This window comes from Hydra vulgaris, chromosome 12 (assembly GCF_038396675.1).
Source record: "Hydra vulgaris chromosome 12, alternate assembly HydraT2T_AEP".
NCBI classification, from domain to species: domain Eukaryota; kingdom Metazoa; phylum Cnidaria; class Hydrozoa; order Anthoathecata; family Hydridae; genus Hydra; species Hydra vulgaris.
In genome coordinates this window covers 73534555-73556084 of record NC_088931.1, presented here as the reverse complement: position 1 = coordinate 73556084, position 21530 = coordinate 73534555, and the positions used below count along the sequence as shown (strand labels likewise).

Sequence of the window (21530 nt, the reverse complement as noted above, 5' to 3'; positions counted from 1 at the left end):
TGAGCTTGTTATATTCGCGTAACTGTTAAAACTTTTAATTTTTATTTTCTGCGCAAGATTAAATAAATGGCTTAGGAACTAAAATTTTTTAAAAACATTTGGTAAATATAGCCAACGAATAACAGCGTCTCATAGGGGCAAGTAAAAGTTTAGTTAAAGTAAGGACATTTTATTGAAACAAATTTTAGCTGCACATCAAAAGGACAAGATTTTTTTAATATATATAAAAAGGAAACTTTTTTTTTATATATTTACAAAAAAATATATATTCATATAATACAAAAACAGCAATGGTTATGCAAGAAAATTTAACACTTATGTTATTGTGAGCTATGTGGATGCATAAGATTAAGTTTATTAATTAAAAACAAAATGAAAATAAATGCCTATACCTGAACGAGACTTGTAGATTTGTAAGAATTTTTCTGAATCCTGAATGAATCGTTCTCTATCTCTAACTCCTCTTATCTCCATCAGTTTTTCAACATAAAACGAAAATGAATTTTCTCCTAAAGGCATCCAATGCCATTTTTTTTTTCGTAAAAACGAATCAAAATTTGATAAAACATTGCCTAAAGATTTGTATTTAGGTATTCCACAACTATCATTGTTTTCGTTGCTTACCATGCGAGACAAAATATCGCGACTTTTTAATAATCGGATGCAATATTCAACAGTGATGTTGTTTTTCAGCTGTAACCATTTTGAAATATTGATATTATTGTTTTGTAAAAAGGTAAAGATGTTTTCCTCGTCTAAAGACGAGTTTAAATTTGTTGGATTTATAAAAGTGTCGGTTTCTTTTATCGTGACGTTGCTATGGTGCTCTTCTATTTCTCCGTCAACATTATCGTATTTTTCGATGACTACTGTTTCACTTTTGTTTGATCTTTTCCTTTTTTTAAAAATATGACCAACGCATGCCATTATTACATGTAAGCAAGACCAATAACTTCCATTATAAAGACTTTTGAATAAATTCTGGAAAAAAAATGAAGTTAACAAGTTTTTTTTTTTTTTTTAAGGAAAAAAATTAACAATTTAAGATTAAATCTAAAAATAAAATCATTACATATACAAAACTAATTTTAAAAGTAAAACTATAAAAGTGACATTTCAAAAGTTAATTTAAAAAAGTAACTTTTTACTGCAACAAAATAAAACAACAACAAACAGCCAGTTTGTTTAACCAACAAAAACTATTAACAAAATTACACACAATATTACGCGGCAAGAAGATTGCCTTAATGTTAACAACGATCAAGTTAATAAATATTTTAAATACACTTTAAAAAATACTTCAAAGTTTACTTAGTCAAAATGTACACTTATATAAGTCATCAATCATAGCTTTATATAACGCTTATATAATTCAATTTTTTAGAACACTTGTTTTTTTTAAAAAACTCCTCTAGATTTCTTGTTGCTATTAACTGTTTAATCCCATTAATGTTTTTATTTATTTCTTGGAGTCTTTTGTACCACTTTATCTACTTATATGCCAGTGTAGAATGTACACCACCTCTTTGCTGAACAAAGTCGACGAGCTCAAGTTTAAGAACACTGATAATAAATTTAACACATTGCCCAGTGGGCGGGGAACCTACAAAAGAACATTTAAAAGACTCGTTTTTTACACACAGACACACACCCATATATATATATATATATATATATATATATATATATATATATATATATATATATATATATATATGTATATATATATATATTTATATACATACACACACACACACACACATATATATATATATAGATATGTGTGTGTGTGTGTGTGTGTGTGTGTGTGTGTGTGTGTGTGTGTGTGTGTGTGTGTGTGTGTGTGTGTGTGTGTGTGTGTGTGTGTGTGTGTGTGTGTGTATGTGTGTGTGTGTAAAAAACGAGGACAGGCAGCATTAAAAAGGAAAGTTTCCTTTAAATAAAGATTTGTGAAATCTTTATTTAAAGGAAACTTTCTTTAAAGGAAATCTTCTGTCTATTGTAGCACACAATAGACAGAAGATTGGATGGCAAAGTTAAGAATGTAAAAAAGTTACATTTGATAGTGTTACATCTAGATGATGAGAAGGAAATAGTTTGTTTTATCAGAAACAAAAACAGAGCCCACCAGAGACTCTCTAAGAAAGAAGTTTCTGAAATAATTTTGGATGAGTTGAAATCAGAGATCATTTAAACAAAAATGGAAAAGGTGGAAGAAAGTTTATAAAACTATCAGCAAGTGCAAAAAAAGCCCTACAAAATGGAAGGTAAGTTTTTTCTTTAAACTAATTTATCAACATCCCAACAGGTACAAGGGTACAGTAGATATTAAATAGATGTAAAATACGGAACCTTATTATCCAAACTATTAAGACTCGGGAAATCGTTTTTTAGAAGATAGCATGCTGATCATGATGATATTGTAATTAAGAGGCAAGGCCGATTTAAAATGAACTGAGCCCTAAATTGTACTAGGGAGATGGCTTCAGCTCATCTAGGTACATATTTTTAAACACATATTGTATTTTTAGTTTAGCCTAAATATAAAAAAATCTATTATCAATTTCATTCTCAAATTGTTCTACAACTTTTTTATTTTTGAATAAGTTCATATGTTTTGTACGTTGATAATTTACGTAACTTGATTATATTATTAATTTTACAACTTTTTTTACCTCAGAAGCCTTAGCTGATGAACTGATTACTTGTAATATAATGAAGAACTATAAAAAAAAAAAAGGTGTATGGGTTGGTAATATTGCAACAGAAAGAATTTTCAATCATGATGAAACACCACAGTTTGTCAGTTACGGTGTAGATGGTACAGCCACTGGGTTAGTTTATTCTGGCAAAGAAGAGCCATGTAAAAAATGATTCGCGAAAACAGAGAGTGCGTAACTATAAACTCATTTGTTTCATTATCAGGTGAGTCAACTAAATAACTTTTCACAACTAAAGTTGTGGCTTTTATTGTTTCATATTTTAAAAAAGTGAAATATAATATTTATACTTTTAGGAGAGATTTTATTGTTTCAGGTAATATTTACTGGCAAAGGCATAACGAGCCAGATGACACCAAAAAAATCTGTCAGTAACATCAAAAATTTGATCATCTCCACGACAAAGAGTAGTTCCAAAGATAACTGTTCATTATTGGCTGCGTATAAAAAACTTGATAAACATCTCACTGAACAAGGTATAGAGCGACCAATTGTGCTTGTATCAGATGATCATTCGTTGCGGTTTGACTTTAAAGTTCTTAATTTTTTGCTTGAAAAGCAAATCAATTTCTTTGTTTTTCTCCCTGATATTACTGGAGTCACACACCTGCTAGACCAAGAACCAAATCAGCAGCTCCATTGATAGAATAATAACACGCGAGATGAGCTCTTTTCCAATTTCCAGACAATAAATTGAGAAAAATTCATGAATATCCTAAGAACAATGTTGAGCAATTGAGCATGCGCAGCAATATTGTAGCAGCTGCTAAGAGAGTTGGTATAAGTAAGAATGGTCTTAATTTTGGTGATATGCAACAGGATAAATTTGAACAAGCAGCTCTCCTTATTGATAAAACTGATGATGTTTCTTTCCAAGGTTCTATTCCTAAGAAAGCGAGTGTTCCTAAGCTTCTACTCCTAAGAAAGCGAGAGTTCCTAAATGTGAACTCAAAAGACGGACCCTTGGCAACAACCCCAAGACTACAATCCAAAGTTACCTAAACAAAAGGAAGAAATGGTTCAGCCGAATATTGGAAATTAATGTATGAAATGTTACAACCATTCATTAAGGAAATGAGAAAAGCCTCAATTAAGCAGAAGCACCTGATTTACTTTTAGTAAATCGGTTAAACCCAAGGAGGTTAATCAAACAAAAACAATAAGGCTCACTAATGTGCATGGATCTATGGAGATTCAAGATATGCTTTCCAAAGTGGTTTCTCTCGATGGAGGAAAAGATTTGTGATTTTATGTTATTCAAAAAATAGTTATTGCTGTTATTAAAGCTGTTATTGTATTAGATCTTTCTCATCATTTTTCATATTTCAGATTATTCAAAATATACATTGTTATTGTATTAAAAGCTAGATTTCCTATTTTAAAGCTAGTAACCCCTTAAAAACTACATCCCTATCACTGCAAAAAAAAATATAAAATAAACATCTTTAAGAGTTTGTAAATTAGTTAATATTGCATTGGTGCATTAGAACAAGTCTAACATTATCTAGAAATAAGATAACTGCAAACTTAAAGTTAAATTATTTTAAAGTTTTAAACTTTTACAGTTTTAAAATCCTCTTTTTGAGGATTTTAAAACTGCAAAAGAGGTAAATTTTTAATTAATTTATCATACAGGATGTTTAGAGATACATATTCAATCAATGTTTAATAATTTTTTTGACATTAGTGGAACCCAGAGCTGAAAGTCTATAGGTGTAGTGTTTAAGGGGGTATGTATTTTTAAGGGAATTCTACCTGTAAAGCCACCAGAAAAAGTTAAAAATTTTACTTTCTCGGAAGCCATTTAATTAAATGATAACTAGGCAGAGAGTATAGACCAAACTGATATCACTAGCAACAATTGGGATCCTGCCACATTTCATGCAATTAATACACATGTCTATCTAACAAACACTTTAACAAAAATTTAATCATCAGACAGTAGACCAGACCGTATCCCAGGAACAATTCTAATAGATTACGCCCCCAAATACTAATCTACAATCAAAACTTTGCTCAACTCAAGTTTCTATCTGCATGAAAAAAAACATTTGATAGAATCTCTCATTTAGCTGTCCTCCTTGCAGCTAAAAATGCTTTTTAAATTACCGGGCACTTCTTTAAAAGGGATTAAATCAAATTTATTTAGATTAGATTAATTTTTTGAAGAGCAGATGAAGAATGTCTTAAATTTTTAGTTTTTCACTAGATAGCAGTATTAATCGGACACAACTGGTTCCCCTGTAGTCTGTTCACTAAATAATAGTAAAAAGACGTTGAAACCGCCAATTTTATATTAGTTGTGAAGCTTTGTTTACCGCTGACACGTTATAACTTTTATGCATTTGTAAATAAACTCCGCTTGAGATATAGGTAGGCTTTTTCGTTTCTTTTTAACATTTATAAGTAACTTAGTTTAAGCACTACGTATTACCAAAAAAAAAAGTTAGTTGCCTTTCTTCATGGCAAGGAAAGCAAATATTTTAAACAGACAGTCCCGGGCAAGGTGATAAGGGCAAAATGATGGCCTCACCATCTTGCCCCGTGTTTCAAAATTTATTAAACTAACCATGATTAAGATCCAGGAGCTGTTGTGTTGGCTTAATTAAGTATTAGTTAAGTATTATATTGCATTTAAGAAGGAGAGAAATTACGCGAAGAAGACTTGATTGCAATCAAATAAAGATATTAACGAAAATTCTATTTGTAAGAGCTCAGTCGGGAATAAATAGAATAAGAGAATAGAATAAGAGAATAGAATAAGAGAATAGAATAAGAGAATAGAATAAGAGAATAGAATTAGAGAATAGAATAAGAGTTCTTAAATATAAAATTAATTTTATTTAATATACAAGTAAGCTAAATAACTTATTTAAAATAAATAATTGTTTTACTTATTTGGTTTGTAGTTTTATTAGTTTAGTCAATTAAACATTAGTCATAATAGTTTAATAATGATATATTATATATATAATTATATTCCAGATATGGTTAGACACAACGAAATCTTCAAAAAGTGAATGGAGCAAAAAATGCGTTTAACGTACTTGAAGCTACACTTTGTCGCCGCTTGAAAAAATATGAAAATATGAGGGTAAATTTTGAAAAGGTATGAAAAAAAAAAAAAATTAACTTGAACCTAGTAATTAATTGACCGAACCTCTTAGTTTAAAACCTGTTTTTAAACCTGTAATTATATATGTAAAATCTAAGTTCTGAAATTTTTTTCACTAAAATGCCAATTTTTATTCCAGGAAATGCCGGTTCATGGAAAAAGATCTAGAGAAGTATTTAACACTGCACAGCAGGAAGATTTAAAATCCTATATTATAGCATTAGATAAAATGTTTTTTGGATTAAAAAAGAAACAGTGTAGAAAAATAATTTTTGGCTTAGCAGAGGAATATGTTATTTCGAATCTGTTCAACAAGGATACAAAGGTGGCAGGAGAAGATTGAGTGATTAATTTTACAAAGAAAAATAAATTTAGTGTACGAAAACCAGAAGCAACATTGATTGGCATATGGGTTTCAATAACCCAAGTGTAGACAAGTTTTTCAACATTTAAGGGGAAAAACGGGAAAATATAAATTCCCTGCTTCTATCAATCTACAATGCAGTGGAAGTAGGTCTGCCCACTGTGCCTTAAAAGTTACCCATACTTCTCAGTCCTACAGGATCTAAAAAGTTTCTAAGAAGGTTTTAGCAGGGAGAGGAAGGTATGTAACTATAATTTTTTGTTTGGTGCTACTGGTATTTATCTGCCACTTTTTCCAATAATTGCCAAAAAACGGATGTTTCCTAAACTTATAGAAAGAGTTCCTCCCAGAACTGTAGGTGACTGCAGCGATAACAGCTGGAGCAACGAGGGAACCTTTTTATCTTTTTTAAACCACTTTTGCCTACAAATAATACTAAGCAATAGTTTTCTGCTCTATTAGTTGTTGACAGTCATAAAACTCACATAACTTTGGAGGCTATATTATATGGTAGAAAAAAAAATCATCCTGGGTGGGTTGCTTCTCACACATCACATTGTCTCCGGCCCCTTGATGTGTCATTTTTTGGCCCATTAAAGAAACTAAGAACAATAATGACGAAGGTAGAAGAAAACCATTATATAAACCATCCAGAAGAACTTATATTAAATTCTAAATCCGATGCACCAATGAAGTTCGTTAGTGTTTTTGATTTAAAACCATATCCTAAAGCAAAAGAACGTGAAAAAAACGAAAAAGCAAAAAAAAAAAAAGAGCTCAAGCATTCTTACAAGTACACCATTCAAAGAACTCTTAAAACAAAGATAAAAGTAGAAAGAAGAACAAAAAAAATTAAAAAAACAAAGACAATAAGCTCCTAAAGCTAAAAAAGTCATAACTAAAGCTAAGTTCATGATGACTTTTTGAGCAAGATGACTTTTTGAGCAAGTTGACTCTTTGTTAAAGCTGCAAAGAAATAAAATTATCATTTTTTCATTTGTTTAAATTATTCTTTTTTAGTTTAAATTTAAGTAAATATTAATATATTTAATATTGAAAAGGACTACTCATAGTCATCTTGCCCCGGTCTTCTCTATATGTTGCTAGCAGAAAGTTAGAAACCCAACCCTTACTCAAGTTCCTCGGTGTGACATTACAAAATAACCTTAAGTGAAACACTCATTTCAAAAACATCCATCAGAATCGTTGTGCTGGAATATCAAAGCAGATATTGTATTGTAGATAGGTATTGTCCATTGCTTGGATAGCAGACAGTACTGATTTGATATGGAAAACTTATCTAGCCTTTTCTGCATATGGCTTACGCTTTGCCTGTGTTTTGTGATATATCTAAATCTCTATTCATGAAACTATAAACCATAGAGAAACTTGCAGCAATCATATGTAACAAATGTCCATGTTCAAATTAAATCTCTTCTCTTAAAGACATCTGCTTTAGATTAATTAAAAAAGTTGCCGATTTGAATGATCACTCTCATCGAGCATTGTTTTTAGTCAGACTTATATTGCAAAATCTCAGGAATTCGCGTAAACTGCTACTTCTGTACTTTTCGAGCATTGTTTTTAATTAGACCTATATTGCAAAATCTCGGGAATTTGCGTAAGCTGCAACTTGCATGCAAAATCAACTCAATAAATAAAATCTTTTGCGGGTTTTTGTAAACTCTCATAAATACCTAAATCATGTATTTATTTATAAAGTAAATAATAATAATAATCTAAATAGTATATACAAATAGAGTCTCGGCCCTAAGTAGTTTCCAAACTAATCAGTTAGAAGGATTTACTTTGCTGCTACAACTAAAAAGAAATTTTAAATAATAAATTAATAAAAGAATTAGATATTTGCACTTACTACTTCTTTGATACAACTTCTTAAATTTTTATAATTTGTTCTTGTTTATTTTACTTTGTTGCTACTTCCAAGGTTCTATTTTCGTTTAATAAAAAATGGAAAAAATCATTTAAATAGGCTAAATAATTTTTTAGACAATCCATTCACTTTTTTAGACAACCCATTTACTTTTTTAGACAATCCATTTACTTTTTTAGACTATCATAACAAAAGATTTTCCAGACAATCAGATTTCCTAGATAAGCTATTTTTCTAAACAACCTATTACATTCCAATTTTAAAAAAATCTTTTACTTCTTGTTTTATTAATATTAAATGAATATGCTGGAAATATTTTTTATTAAAAAAAAGCGACTGGAATTCAGGCTGTCGTAATTTACATATAATCTCATATATAAAATCCAACTATAAGATGTTTCTCACATGTTGAAAGCTTGCAGAATATTAGTTTATTTAAATTGTAAAATGATATAGAAATCAATATTATAGATGACTTTTGAAAAATTAAAAAAATTGAAAAAAGTGAGGTTAAAAGTATTTATGCTTTTTTTAAACAATTTTTCAAAGTTCTTTTTCTTTGAGCTCATCATTTTTAGTAGTTTTACTTGATTTTTTACGCTTAAAACCTTTAAGCATTGAAATGTTCGCGTGCATATTTGACTAAAAGATATCGTTGCCGTCAACATTCATTTAACAATGGAGCATTTTTTTTATTTTAAGATAGTTTCAAATATTTCTTTTTGACAAAATGCAAATAAAAGTTTTTGGCCAGCCTCACTAAATAGAGATAATTTATAAAACTTCATCAAAGCTAAACCATTGTTTAAGTTGAAGCAACAAGTGAGTAATTATATTTATTTTTGATTTTAAAATAACTTAGATATATTTATATTTTTTAAATAACTAGCTAAGTAAATTATAAACAAAATTTTGATAACTTATATTTATACTTATGTTAAAACTTGTTTTGCCGTTCTACAAGCTAACATTTTGATTTTATATTTTTGTTAAGTCAATGTTTTGACTTAGATCAATTACGGTCAAATTATTTCTTTTAAAATTGGTTTTCGCTTTATTTTATTTTTTACATGAATTTTATTTTTGTATGTGGTTTTTAAGGTAATCAAATACGTTATTGTTGTTGTTGTTGTTGTTGTTGTTGTTGTTGTTGTTGTTGTTGTTGTTGTTGTTGTTGTTGTTGTTGTTGTTGCTTTTTTCAGTTTAAAATCTGATAAGTGCAATTTTTTTATTGGTTATTTTTAGAATGAAATGTTTGATTTATTTTGGGTGTATTTTATTTCTTCTGTTTGTTATCTTATTTTAATATTGACTGTTTTTAAAACATTTTTCACACGTTCTCCTTCTTTCCTCTCACAGTATTGTTATAATATCATTTTTTTATTGTTATTATTATTACTATTACTGTTATCATTACTATTATTGTTATTATAACTATTATTTGTTATTATTGTTATTATTATCATTATCACTATTATTATTTTATTATTATATTATTATCATTAGCTTGATATCATGCTTTTAACATAAATATTTTTTTGAGCTTAATATGATTTAGTGCTTGTTCTAAAAATTTTTTTCAGTCGTGGGGTTCAAAAAATTTAAGAACCGGTTCGGTATGATGACTAAAAAAATAACCAAACCAAATACGGAATCTGGGACATTTTTATTCAAATGAAAAAATAAATTTTCCATTAAGAGAAATTTAATAATAATAGTCTATTGAACATTGCACATTAACAAAAATAATCGAATTATATAAATATTTATAATATAGTTGTAAATAACACAAAATGAACCATTATTACAAAAATAAACGAATTATATATATATTTATTATATAAATAAAAATAACATACAAAGAAAAATCATTATAAATGACGTCATATCGCCTGTAGATTTTCATCATTTTTAGTAGTTTTAATTGTCTTCAAACGAGGGTCATCAGCAGAGTGATTCATTCACAACCACTTCTTCACAACGGGAACGAAATTCCAGTCCTTCAGAGGTAGATCAGTTAGACTAATTGTCAATATATTGGAAATATTTGACACAGTCCAGCGACTTCTTTTGTTGGCACAAATGGTATTCATTTTTGAAAATCTTCTCTCTGCTTCCGCGGAACTTACTGCGATGGTTTTTATAATATTTTTGGCTTTTCAAACACCTTCCGGGATATTATAATTTTCAGAATTTTTTTAATGCATTCTCAACTAAATCACAAAACTCATTTTTATCAACTGCATATTTAAATATTTTATAAAATAAATGCAATTGTTCTTCGCTTGCTGGCCATGGAACAAGAACTTCAGAAAGATTCCAATAACTGGTTTCAAAAACTTTAATAAACTCCAAATTATTTTAGGCGTGATTGCTCGTTTTTAAATGATCACAATCCATTAATCTTTTCTTTATGTCAACCACAATGTTCTCTAAAAACTTTTGCCGAGGAATTGGAGAATTTTTTCGATTATCAACAAAAGGAACATCTTTAAATGCTTCAGAAACAATTAATATTTTTTTTTGTAACCTCCTTTTTCCTTCTCATGCGTCTGAAAAGCTCAAATCGCTTTTATCACTAAATGTTCAGCTTTTATTATTTCTAAATTTCGGGCTTGCAATGCATTGGACAAAAACTTCATTCAAAACATCAATTGAATGAAGTAAAACTTCATTCAAAACATCAATCATCAATGCCAAATCTTCTAAAAAGTGTTTATTTTTTAGACGTGTAGCCATGCCAGTGTATTGCTTATTTGAAGTAAAAAAATTATGTAGAGCTTGGTAAGCACGCCAAACAGTTAAAGTTGAACTTAAGATGCATGCAGCCCATCTTGGCCCCAGAAATCGACCAATTTTTATAATACCAATCTTAAGTTGCTCAGATATATTCGAAAGTTTAATCTGATTGTTAGACTGATAAAAAATGACGTAATTTTATCAATAAGGATTTTAAAATGATTTATCTGTTATATTTCATTAATACAATCATCTAGTACAAGCTGAAGGCAATGATTTTTTTTTATTTTTTTTTATTTTAAGTGCCCCAAGAAGTCCTAACGGTCTTATCACAGAGCACCGCGGAAGTGCGTTTAACCAGTAAGTTCACGCCTGCTTCCTTACCGTGACGCGAAAATATGTCCAGAGCTCGTTTTGAACCTCGATCTCCTGCTTATATTGCAAGCGTTCTAACCACTGCGCCACGGCCGCACGATTTAAGCAGTGCCATATTATTACATTGCAAAGTTATTCTATGATTCGGGTACTTACCATTAATTTTCTTCCTAGCATGACACTCGCTTCATCAGAACTAAACCCAACTAAGTTATTTTGTAGATAATTTTTCAAAAATCTATTGTCAAACAAGCATTTCATTACTGCGCTAAAAATTGTTTCTGCGTCCTGTTTTTGCAGTTCCACTAATTCAACGAATATTATTGGCGGTGTAATAGGATCTTCGACTTTAAAATGTAGTATGACAAAAGGTTTCGAGGAAATTGTTGAAGCTTCGTCAATAATCAAACAAACTTTTAATCATTTTTGAACAATTTTTTTAAATGCATTTTTTTAAAATGCATTTTGCAATTTTTTGCAATTCAATTTAGTCATCAATATCGAAAAATGGCTTACATCGTCTTTTACCTCACAGTTTTACAAGCCTCACTAAAGAAAAAATTAAACGAGCATTTTAATTCAAAAGCACACAAAATATTCGTGGAAAACTATAAACTCATAAAACAAGACTTAATGCAAAACATCATTGGTACGATGAATGAAAAATGTTTAACAACAACTTGTAGAATATTCAACACCGTATACAGTTTAAACTGTATACGGTGTTGAATATTCTACAAGTTGCTGTTAAACACTTTGCTCCTTTGATAAACAAAATGCTCCTTTAATTTTTTCCTTAGGGTAATTCCACATCAAATCACCCAGTCCATTGAACCATGTGTCTTCTTTTTGTGTTATATTTTGACACATTATTCCTAATTATAAAAAAATATTGCATGCAAAACATCAGCTAAAAATGTTGAGCGGTTGACAAGATACTGCAATTTTTAATATTGACCTGGTTTCCCAAAATGACCCGGTTTTCATAACATTCTGAAAAACATTTTTACTAAAAAAACAGGAAATAAAAATGGCCAAACAATGAAAATAAACATATATAATGTTTTTTTGACGCTGAATTCAATAAATGTACTTAAAAAGCTGAAATATAAAAGGAACATGCTTAAAAGTTAATAAAACAACTAGTTTCTATAAACCAACTTTGGGGCCCAATATCTCAAAACACCCCCGTCAAATTTTTTTTTATTTTGCTGTTGATATTTTCAGCTGCTTATAATCTTACTAGGCAAAAAAATTCTAACTGGAAAAACAACTGAAACATATAAAACTTTAATTTCAAAGATGTGTTATTTTTTCAAGAAATTCCCAATCAATATTTGTAAATAAAATGAAAATAAGTTAATCGTAATTTAAAATGTTACTTGAATAAACAAGATTTTCAAAGGTATCAAAGATGTAAGTTATTTTGACTGTGTTTGTAATAGTTCATGATATTGTTCCCATTTTACTTGTACTTCTCCTATTTCAGCATTTTTAAACACATAGTTTCTACCGAAACAAGAGCAAGCTTGTGGAACAGATATTTTTTTCAATATGTTGGTCTTCGGAATAAAACACTAGTCATCTCTTTCAGGCCAGTTAAAATAGATTGATGGACCTTTTGGGTGAAGAAGTTTAACTTTAGCATCAACTTCTTCTAGGTTGGTTTCAGTTACAATGCCGATCCACCACTTATCATCATAGACTACAGCTACATAACCTCCTAAAGTAACAGTATCAGTTTGAAATATATCTTGTTTCTTTTTAAGATTGTGGATTATTGTATAATTAGTATCCGCACTACACCTCTTTGCCCCAACCCTGTTATCTCCAAGATGAATAAATTGATGAAAGCTACGAGTACCAAGTAGAGTTGTTACACCAGTGTACCTTTCTTTTTGCTCTTCACGTTGCAATTTTAAGTCTAATCTCTTTATGAAAATGAAGTTAACAACCTTGATTTTCTCAATGCAAAATTCATACATAGCTTCTGAAGTGAGAATTTGGTTTCTGTATGGTCGTTTTAAACTTTCTTGTGCTGGTAATCTTTTTACAGTACCACCAATCCCATCGCATGGTGACTTTCCGTGGGACGTGGCAAAAAAGTTCCATTCAACTTTAAAGGCAAATTCGCTCTTTAGTTGGCATAGATTGTAAAAGCTTTTACAATTTTTGTACTGTCCTGCGCAACCATCAGTGAATAAATGTAATATGGACATATTGAAAAATTTTTTTTTAAATATTGATATGATTAGTTGAAATATTTTGCACACGTAAGTTACATCATGTGGAATGTCGTCTGATATAAAACAGTAAGAAATATGTTTCAGTACATCTTTATCATCTTTATAGTATATCACTAATGAATGTAAAGAACATTGTTGGGTGTTCCAATGATAGCTTTGTATTTCATCTTGGACTACAAAAGCATAATTTTCAGCAAAGTTGCCAATAATGATAATGTTTGGTTGATCCATATTTTGTTTTAGTTGGTTAAGGTACTGTGATTGAGAGCGAGCAATAAAAGAATGAGCTTGTAGCTTTTCAAAGCAAGATACTAATAGTTCAACAAATGTTGGAACATCTGCTGTTAAACTCAATAGTGTTGTACGATCAGTAGTTTGCAATTGCTTGTAGTGTCAAAATCATCTCAAAATCATCTTCGTATTCTCCAAAAATCTCATACAAATATTTGGTAAGAGGTTCTTTACCAGGACAATTATCACACTGTGAAAGCATGCTTTCTTTTTTTTCTACTGAACAAATGGTTTTTGAAAGTAAATCCTTATACTTTAGTCCAATATTTAAGGCATCTACTAGCAATTTAGCATTTTGGTGATAAGAATAAACACAAATAGAATGTGTACCGCTTGCACCTGGCAAAATGCACCACTTTAGCCTAAGTGAAGCAAATTTTGAGTAACTTATTTGTATTTCTGGATTGTTTTCTTTGTATAATACATATAGTTACTTTAAATTACACAAAAGCAGTTTTTTTTGTTTATGGACGTTCTTTTGAATGCTAACATATTCTTTTTTTCCAGGCATAGCTCTACATAAATCAATAGAACACATCTTATAATAAATTACTTAGTATGAATGTATTTTTTTAAAAAAAGAGAATTCTTCTTTCCTACTTAATTTTCAGTTCAAAAGAAAAAAATTTTTAATATAGAAATAATTCAAACCTTTTCAGAATCCCTGTTGTATAATTTTTTACACTGATAGATATTGTTAATTTTCTTTATAGATATATTTGCATATATATACAATCTATATATATGTCAAATTGTTAATCTGTTAAAATTTGAATAAAATTTCACCAATAAATGCTGTTCTATGCCTGAACTTTTTATAAACTAGTTATTATAAACTTATACAAAATATAGTTGTCAAAATTTCTTTTTTAAACAAATGCACATCAGTATCATACATAATTAGTTTTTATATAAAAACAATTGTTTTTATATAAAAACTGATTTAAATGTTTTTTTCAGTTATTAAGATCAAATAACTAAGTTATCATATAATTAAGACTTCCTTAAATTTAACAAAGTTGTTTTCGTTTTTTTAAGGAGTCTATAAACCAAATTTAATATTTTACAGAACTCTATTTGCAAGTTTTTTAAAATAATTTATTGAAAATTTGATATATCTTTGAAATTAAAGTTCCATATGTTTCAGTTGTTTTTCCAGTTAGATTTTTTGTGCCTTGTAAGATTATAAGCAGCTGAAAATAATAACAGCAAAATAAAAAAAAAATTGACGGGGGTGTTTTGAGATATTGGGCCCCAAAGTTGGTTTATAGAAACTAGTTGTTTTATTAACTTTTAAGCATGTTCCTTTTATATTTCAGCTTTTTAAGTACATTTATTGAATTCAGCGTCAAAAAAATATTATATATGTTTATTTTCATTGTTTTGCCATTTTTATTTCCTGTTTTTTTAATAAAAATGTTTTTTCAGAATGTTATGAAAATCGGGTCATTTTGGGAAACCAGGTCAATATTAAAATTGCAGTATCTTGTCAACCGCTCAACATTTTTAACTGAAATTTTATGTGTCAACTTTTCTTTTTAAGATGCAACAGCCAAAGAAGTTTTTAAAAAATTTGAGAACCCATGGTTCAAAATTTCCTAAATTTTGGGTGATTTGATGCGGAATTACCCCTTAGTGAGGCTTGTTGTGCTTCTTTATTTTTTCCTTTTGCTTTGATATTATTACTTTGCCATTCTTTTGAAACGTGAATGCCTTTTTCTTTCAGAATATCGTGTTGAGCACAATATTGACATCCAATTTTGTTGTTTAACACTAAAACTCACTCAAAACACTTTGTCGCTTCATTGTTAAACTAAAGGAAAATTAAAGATGTTGTGATAAATAAAGTACCGTGAAATAATGTACCGGGTTCAATTCCTACCCCACTTTTTCAAAAAATACGAATAAACAGCTCTTAAGGCAAAAGGTATAACAAATTAAAATTTTGCATTGAAATACAAGATGTTTGCACGCATACTGTCTAAAAAAAAATACTTAGTTACATATATCAGCTAAAAATACATGAAACTGATTGAATTTATAAAATATAATGTAGAATTGACAGTATTTAAGTAAAGCGGATTATCATAAAGTAACCCACAAATGATGTAAACACTACACAACTGTTTCATTTAATTGGTGCAATAAAAATCTAAATTGCCAACATTTTCGAATCAAATAACAATAATATCAGATCAGACCTTTTTGTTGCATTACTAATAATAGCTTACAGCGATCGTATTTTTGCGTACCTAATATACAGGAGAGGAAGTTTTTGAATTTTTAGAACATATTCCCATTTACCATAAGTTATTAGTAACTCCCCCTCCCCTCGTTCATTAGTTTTTAGTTGTGATCAACAAAAAAACAATATCTCAAAACTTGAAAAAAAAATCAGAGTAAATCAGTCTTAAAAATCTAACAATATTTTATCAGTCACTGATGAGAATAAAAACTTTCAGAATAATCAGGCTTTAAAAAACGTGGACCTTTAAAAAAATAACTTTTAATTTATTCCTCGCCATAGTATAAAGCTTATATAAACATATTAAATCTGATTGAAATTATGTAATAGTATTCTTTTCATCTTAAGAACCGTTTTACCAATTTTGATAAAATATTAAGGAGTTGTTTTTTTCATTAAGAGTTATGTTTTAATAGCACATTTTTAAATCTGAGTTTAGCTTAAAAAAATTGCTGTCTTTAAAAAATTCTAACCCACCCTTTTATTAAAACACCCTCTCTCCTTCCACCGGTTATTAGATCTGGACTAAAATTCTTACCCTTTTTTTTATTACCAACCACCAAGATGTATTTGGCACGCGTGAGTACATATCTTGCTGATGGTGATTGGTTTTACTCGCTTCCTCAAAAAAAAGCAGATGAAACTTCCGAAGTTTTACCGCTTTTCTTTTCTACTTTTACCCCTAAATCTTCTATTTATTCATGAAAATTTGAATCGATTGCAATATTTAGATTTGTTCACCTTTAATTTAAATACTTAATGAAGAACATTTTAATTAAAGTTGCATCCAACATTGTTGTTGGTTTGTAGAACATTGATTTTTTTTTTTGAGCCGAGTGGTACATCCAAATTATTAAGTGATAATTTGGATGTACTTAATTATTTAGATTTATTAACGACAAAAAGACATGCATTAAAGTAAACATGAATAGATTTATCTTATGGCCATAATATTGTAACAAATTTTATTCAAAAAAATGTTTTATCGTGTGTTCCATACACAAAAAATATTGAATCAATAGGCTTTTGAGATATTATTTTCTGCTTAGCTTAACATGATTAATTCCTATTTAGATATTTGTTAAAACTTATTTTTCTTAATAAAATTTTTATTTTTATTAAAAAAAAAACAATTTTTACTGAATATATAAAGATTTTTATTGAATAAATGAAGATTTTTATTGAAATAATATTCGTAATTAATGTAGAAAAATTGGAATGTTATCAGATTTAGGTTTTCTTTAATCCAGCTCTTTGATTTAAAAAGCTTCGCTTGCACGGGAGAAAAAATATTTTTAACTTGATAAGAAAAAAAAATGTCTTTAGAAAAGCAAAATATTTACTTAACTTTCAAAATAAATAAATGGTCGTAACAAAAATTATAGATTTATATATTATTTTAAATTTGATTAAATTTTTCTTTGTAAATATTGACCCAACAAACTAATATTATAAATAATACCAGCAAATTAATTAATAAATATTTTACTGACTTACTTTCTGAAAGTGATTTAAAACCTTTTAAATAGAAAAAAAAATCTATATATAAGAACTATGCTCCATTGACAACATTTCAAGATTTCCAGCAATGTAATACCTTTCGGTTGCCATAATAACCAAAAAACCTTTTATAGATAAGCAAAAGGTGCGTTTACACCGACAGCAAAGATAAAATAACACAAAAGCTAAATAATGGTGTAAGATATTTCCAAAACCTTTTAGAAAATGCTTGCTTAAAGGCTAACTGGTGTTTTAATAGAAGGACTTTGCCGTAACTAAAACAAACCGAGCACCCTCTGAGCACTTAAAGATGACGAAATTATTTTTTATTCAAAAAATTCAACATCAAAAAAATCATATTAAAAAATGTTCGATTAAAACAAAATTTTTAATGAAAGAAGCAACTCCCAAAATTATATCCATAGATTCGAAGACTAAAATTAAAGCTTTTCGATCAATATTAAAATTAGCTATTGCATCTTATTTTAACTTTCTATAACATTTTGGCTTACCATGTACTTTTTCGACTGTTTGTCAGCATTAAGTTTCTCAAAGTCTGATTTTATAAAAAATCTCAGTTGGTAAACCTGGTCTAAGTTTACCAACTGAGATTTTTAAAAGCGGGGCATATAGGGACACTTAAGAAACAAATGCTAGCTGTGGATAAACTAATCATATTTAACACTTTTTTTTATGAGTTTTCTAAATTTCAATTATATAAGAAAACGGGAAAAAATTTAAAAATAAGCTTTGACAACCAAAGTAACAAAACTCGAGACAACATTTTGTAAGTGGGTGGGGCAAAGCGGGACAGTTAAAAAGTAGCTGTTATTCGATAATCGTAAAGCTTAAAAAGTGATTAAAATGAATGCATTTTATCATTTAAGCATGTTCAGACATTAAAATCTTAAAAAAGTAACATACCCATACAATTTACCCGCCCATACACCCATACACCACAAAAAAAGGAATAGCAACTAAAAATAAAAAAATTTTGTGTTTTATTATCATATACTCTTAAACAAACAAACTTTAGAAATTGTTCAAAATTTTAAATAGGGCGAAACTAGTATTTATTATTAAATTAGAAACTTCTACTAAATTTAAAATTAAACAAAAAATATTATGGATGACATAAATCACATTAAAAGTATCCAAACATGTTACATAATAATAAATTTATTATTTGGTAACATTTTTGGTGAGTTGGCTTACTGCCATGATATGCCAAAGTAGAACAAATTTCAATATACCATATGTATCAGCAGCTTTTCGAATTTTAAGTTTCTTTTTGTTCACAGCTAAAACTGCATTTCATCCCATTTTGGATAATTGATCTTTCTTATATAATTTCTTATCATAGTTGTTTACATTGATTACTATTAATAATCAAAGTTGTTTACATTGATTACTATTGATAATCAAAGTTGTTTACATTGATTACTATTGATAATCAAAGTTAAGTTACAAAAATTTCTTTAAATTTATTACTAATATTGCTTTTCTAAATAATGAAAATAATATTTTATATTTAAAATAAAACCCTCAAACTGTAGACAAAATGGTAGTAATATAGTCAATTATATAAATATCTTGTTGTCCCGAAATGTCCCACAAAAGTTATTTTACTGAAATTAAAACTATTCAAAAAGTTCAATTCTAGATATTTTTTTAAAACCAGATCTAAAAGAGGATAAAAAAATTTTTAAGAACTTGTTATAAATAAAGCAAATAAGCGATTGTTGAAGATAAATCTTTTGTTGTTGATCACTTCAGAAAGTTAGAAAATTTTACTGACGCATTTTGGTACTTTTAATGCATTTCGGTATTTCTAAAATTAACGCTTTTTACAATTATGAAGTACAATTATTCCAAAGAGATGTTTTATATATTTATTTTTTTTGGTAATAAATTTTGGAAAGAGTTTCCATAGAAACAGTCCACGGTATTGGATTTGGTGAGAACTTAGTACAATTATGAAGTACAATAGTTTAAAATATTTCATCAAAAGGAATTTTGGAAAAATTCTTTTCTTTTTAGCTGAGATACAAGACTTCAGGCATAACTGTCCTGTTATGCCTCACTGTCCCGATATGCCCCGCTCTACCCTAACTACAAAAATAAAGTTTAACTAATCTATATTTTATAAAACATCCATATGAAATTTTAACAAATAACTCGACAAAATACATCTTACACATACGCCAAGCACGCTATGATAAAATAGTCGAATACTTTGATAAAAAAATCCGTTGCTGCAAATCGGCTGATACGTATATGTCTGCGCATGAATCACAGTGTCAGTATTTATTAAAATATCTAGGGTAAACTGACCTAATTCTTGTCGATTGTCAAAAGCACTAAAATCCCTAATGAAGAGTGAAATTGCTCTGTTATAAAATGAAGTATAATATTTCAGCTAATATTCAGCTTAAAATATACAAAGACTTCCCAATGCTTCGAAAACATGCTTGAAATATTTGATAAATCTTTTGTTTCCGTAAACTCAACATTTATTGTTTTTTAAAGTTTTTATAATTACATTCAAATTCTAAAACATTTGTAAATCGCTCGAGTTGAAAGTAATATTGGAAAATAATATTGTTAAAGCTGTATATGCATTTATTGACTTGCAAAACTTTACAATGACTTTAAAATCTTTCACAATGACTTTTACATTTACCTTAAAATGTAGTTTTATTAAAAGCCTAATGGCGTATTTATCGTTTGTTTTCCTTTAATTTTTTAAATAGGTATAAGTAAATTCTTAAGACACCCATTATACTTTAGTTAGTTTTCTTTTCTATTTTTTGGCACGCATGATTTTCACATTTCCTTATGTCTGCTGAGTTTATATGTATGGCTAAAAATTTTCTAAGGTCAATTTTAGCTATATGTAAAATCTCAATTTCTTCATTTTTAATAAAATTTTTACCTTTTTTTTTAGATACGAACTCGATAACTTTACAGTTTTAATGCCCCTTACCCCTGAGTATTTGGAACGCCAATATTTTTAGACTATATAAGAGTCAGCCTATTTGGCCTATTTGGTACCGAAGGTCCATTGAAGTCTGATTCACAGAGGGGGTTGATAATAATGACTAGTTGAACAATCTTTGTGTTTTCTGTATACTGTTTTGTTTTAACTGCTTATAATAATAATAAGAAACCGTCTTTTTAATGGTATATGAATTAATTTTTTCATATATAATTATGTAATAGTAATACATATCTTCAATATACATATATTTATTTGAGAATTGTATAATAAAATATAACTTTTTAAATTTGATATAGCATTAACTAATAATAAAAGTATTAACTAAAATGGGTTGTACTTAAAAAAAAAAAAAAGGTTAGAAGATAAAGTACAGCGTGTCAACGAATCCAAGGAGGCTGCTGTAACTCCTAAAGTACACTACCAGTAAGCTTTCAACAATATTTGGCAACCATCGTAAATATTAGATTAGTTCATGTAAAGATTAAGTTTCTTAAAATCTCCTAGTTCAAAAAAATATTTTTTTAATATAAATTAACTATAAAACAATGATAAATGGCAAGTTTTATGCAATACATATTTAATCTAATCATTTAGATTCAAGCATCAATCAACATTAGATTAGGCAATGCTCTTCAAAAATCCCTGAGCAAAGATGTGTTTTAAGATTTTATCATCACTGGATCAAGTGTCAAGGATAAGATACTGAAGCTCCATAATAAGTATATAAATCTGCATGATCTCAAATTATTTAACTGGAAATTTTGAACAAAAAGTAAATCAGAATTGTTTTTTTTCTGAAAATGCTAAAGAGGAGGATATTTTATCCAGATCAAAAAAGAGAGCTAAACATGTTTATTACAGAAGAACTCGATCAAGCATAAAAAAATTCAATTAATAATAAAAGTATTTAACTCAAGAGGATAGAAGAGGTAAGAGGTAAGGGTATAATCTCAATGAATGCAGTAAGATCCGATGAAAGTGAGGCTTCTTTTCATTCATCTGGACGTGGTTCTGAATTGAAACTCAATTTAGATTCTTCC

At 28.5% G+C, this 21530-nt stretch overlaps 1 protein-coding gene across 1 annotated transcript in view; it reads right to left on the bottom strand.

Annotated features, from left to right (window-relative positions):
* LOC101239989 (uncharacterized) overlaps positions 1-19892 on the bottom strand; it is a 32722-nt gene extending 12830 nt beyond the window's left edge. Inside the window, exons 1-2 of the mRNA XM_065814384.1 lie at positions 19687-19892; positions 393-981 (exon numbers count right to left, since the gene is read on the bottom strand). Of these exons, the coding sequence (XP_065670456.1) occupies positions 393-927 (535 nt within the window). The 5' untranslated portion in view covers positions 928-981; positions 19687-19892. The remainder of the gene's footprint in view (positions 1-392; positions 982-19686) is intronic.
* Between the last annotated feature and the right edge of the window lie 1638 nt (positions 19893-21530).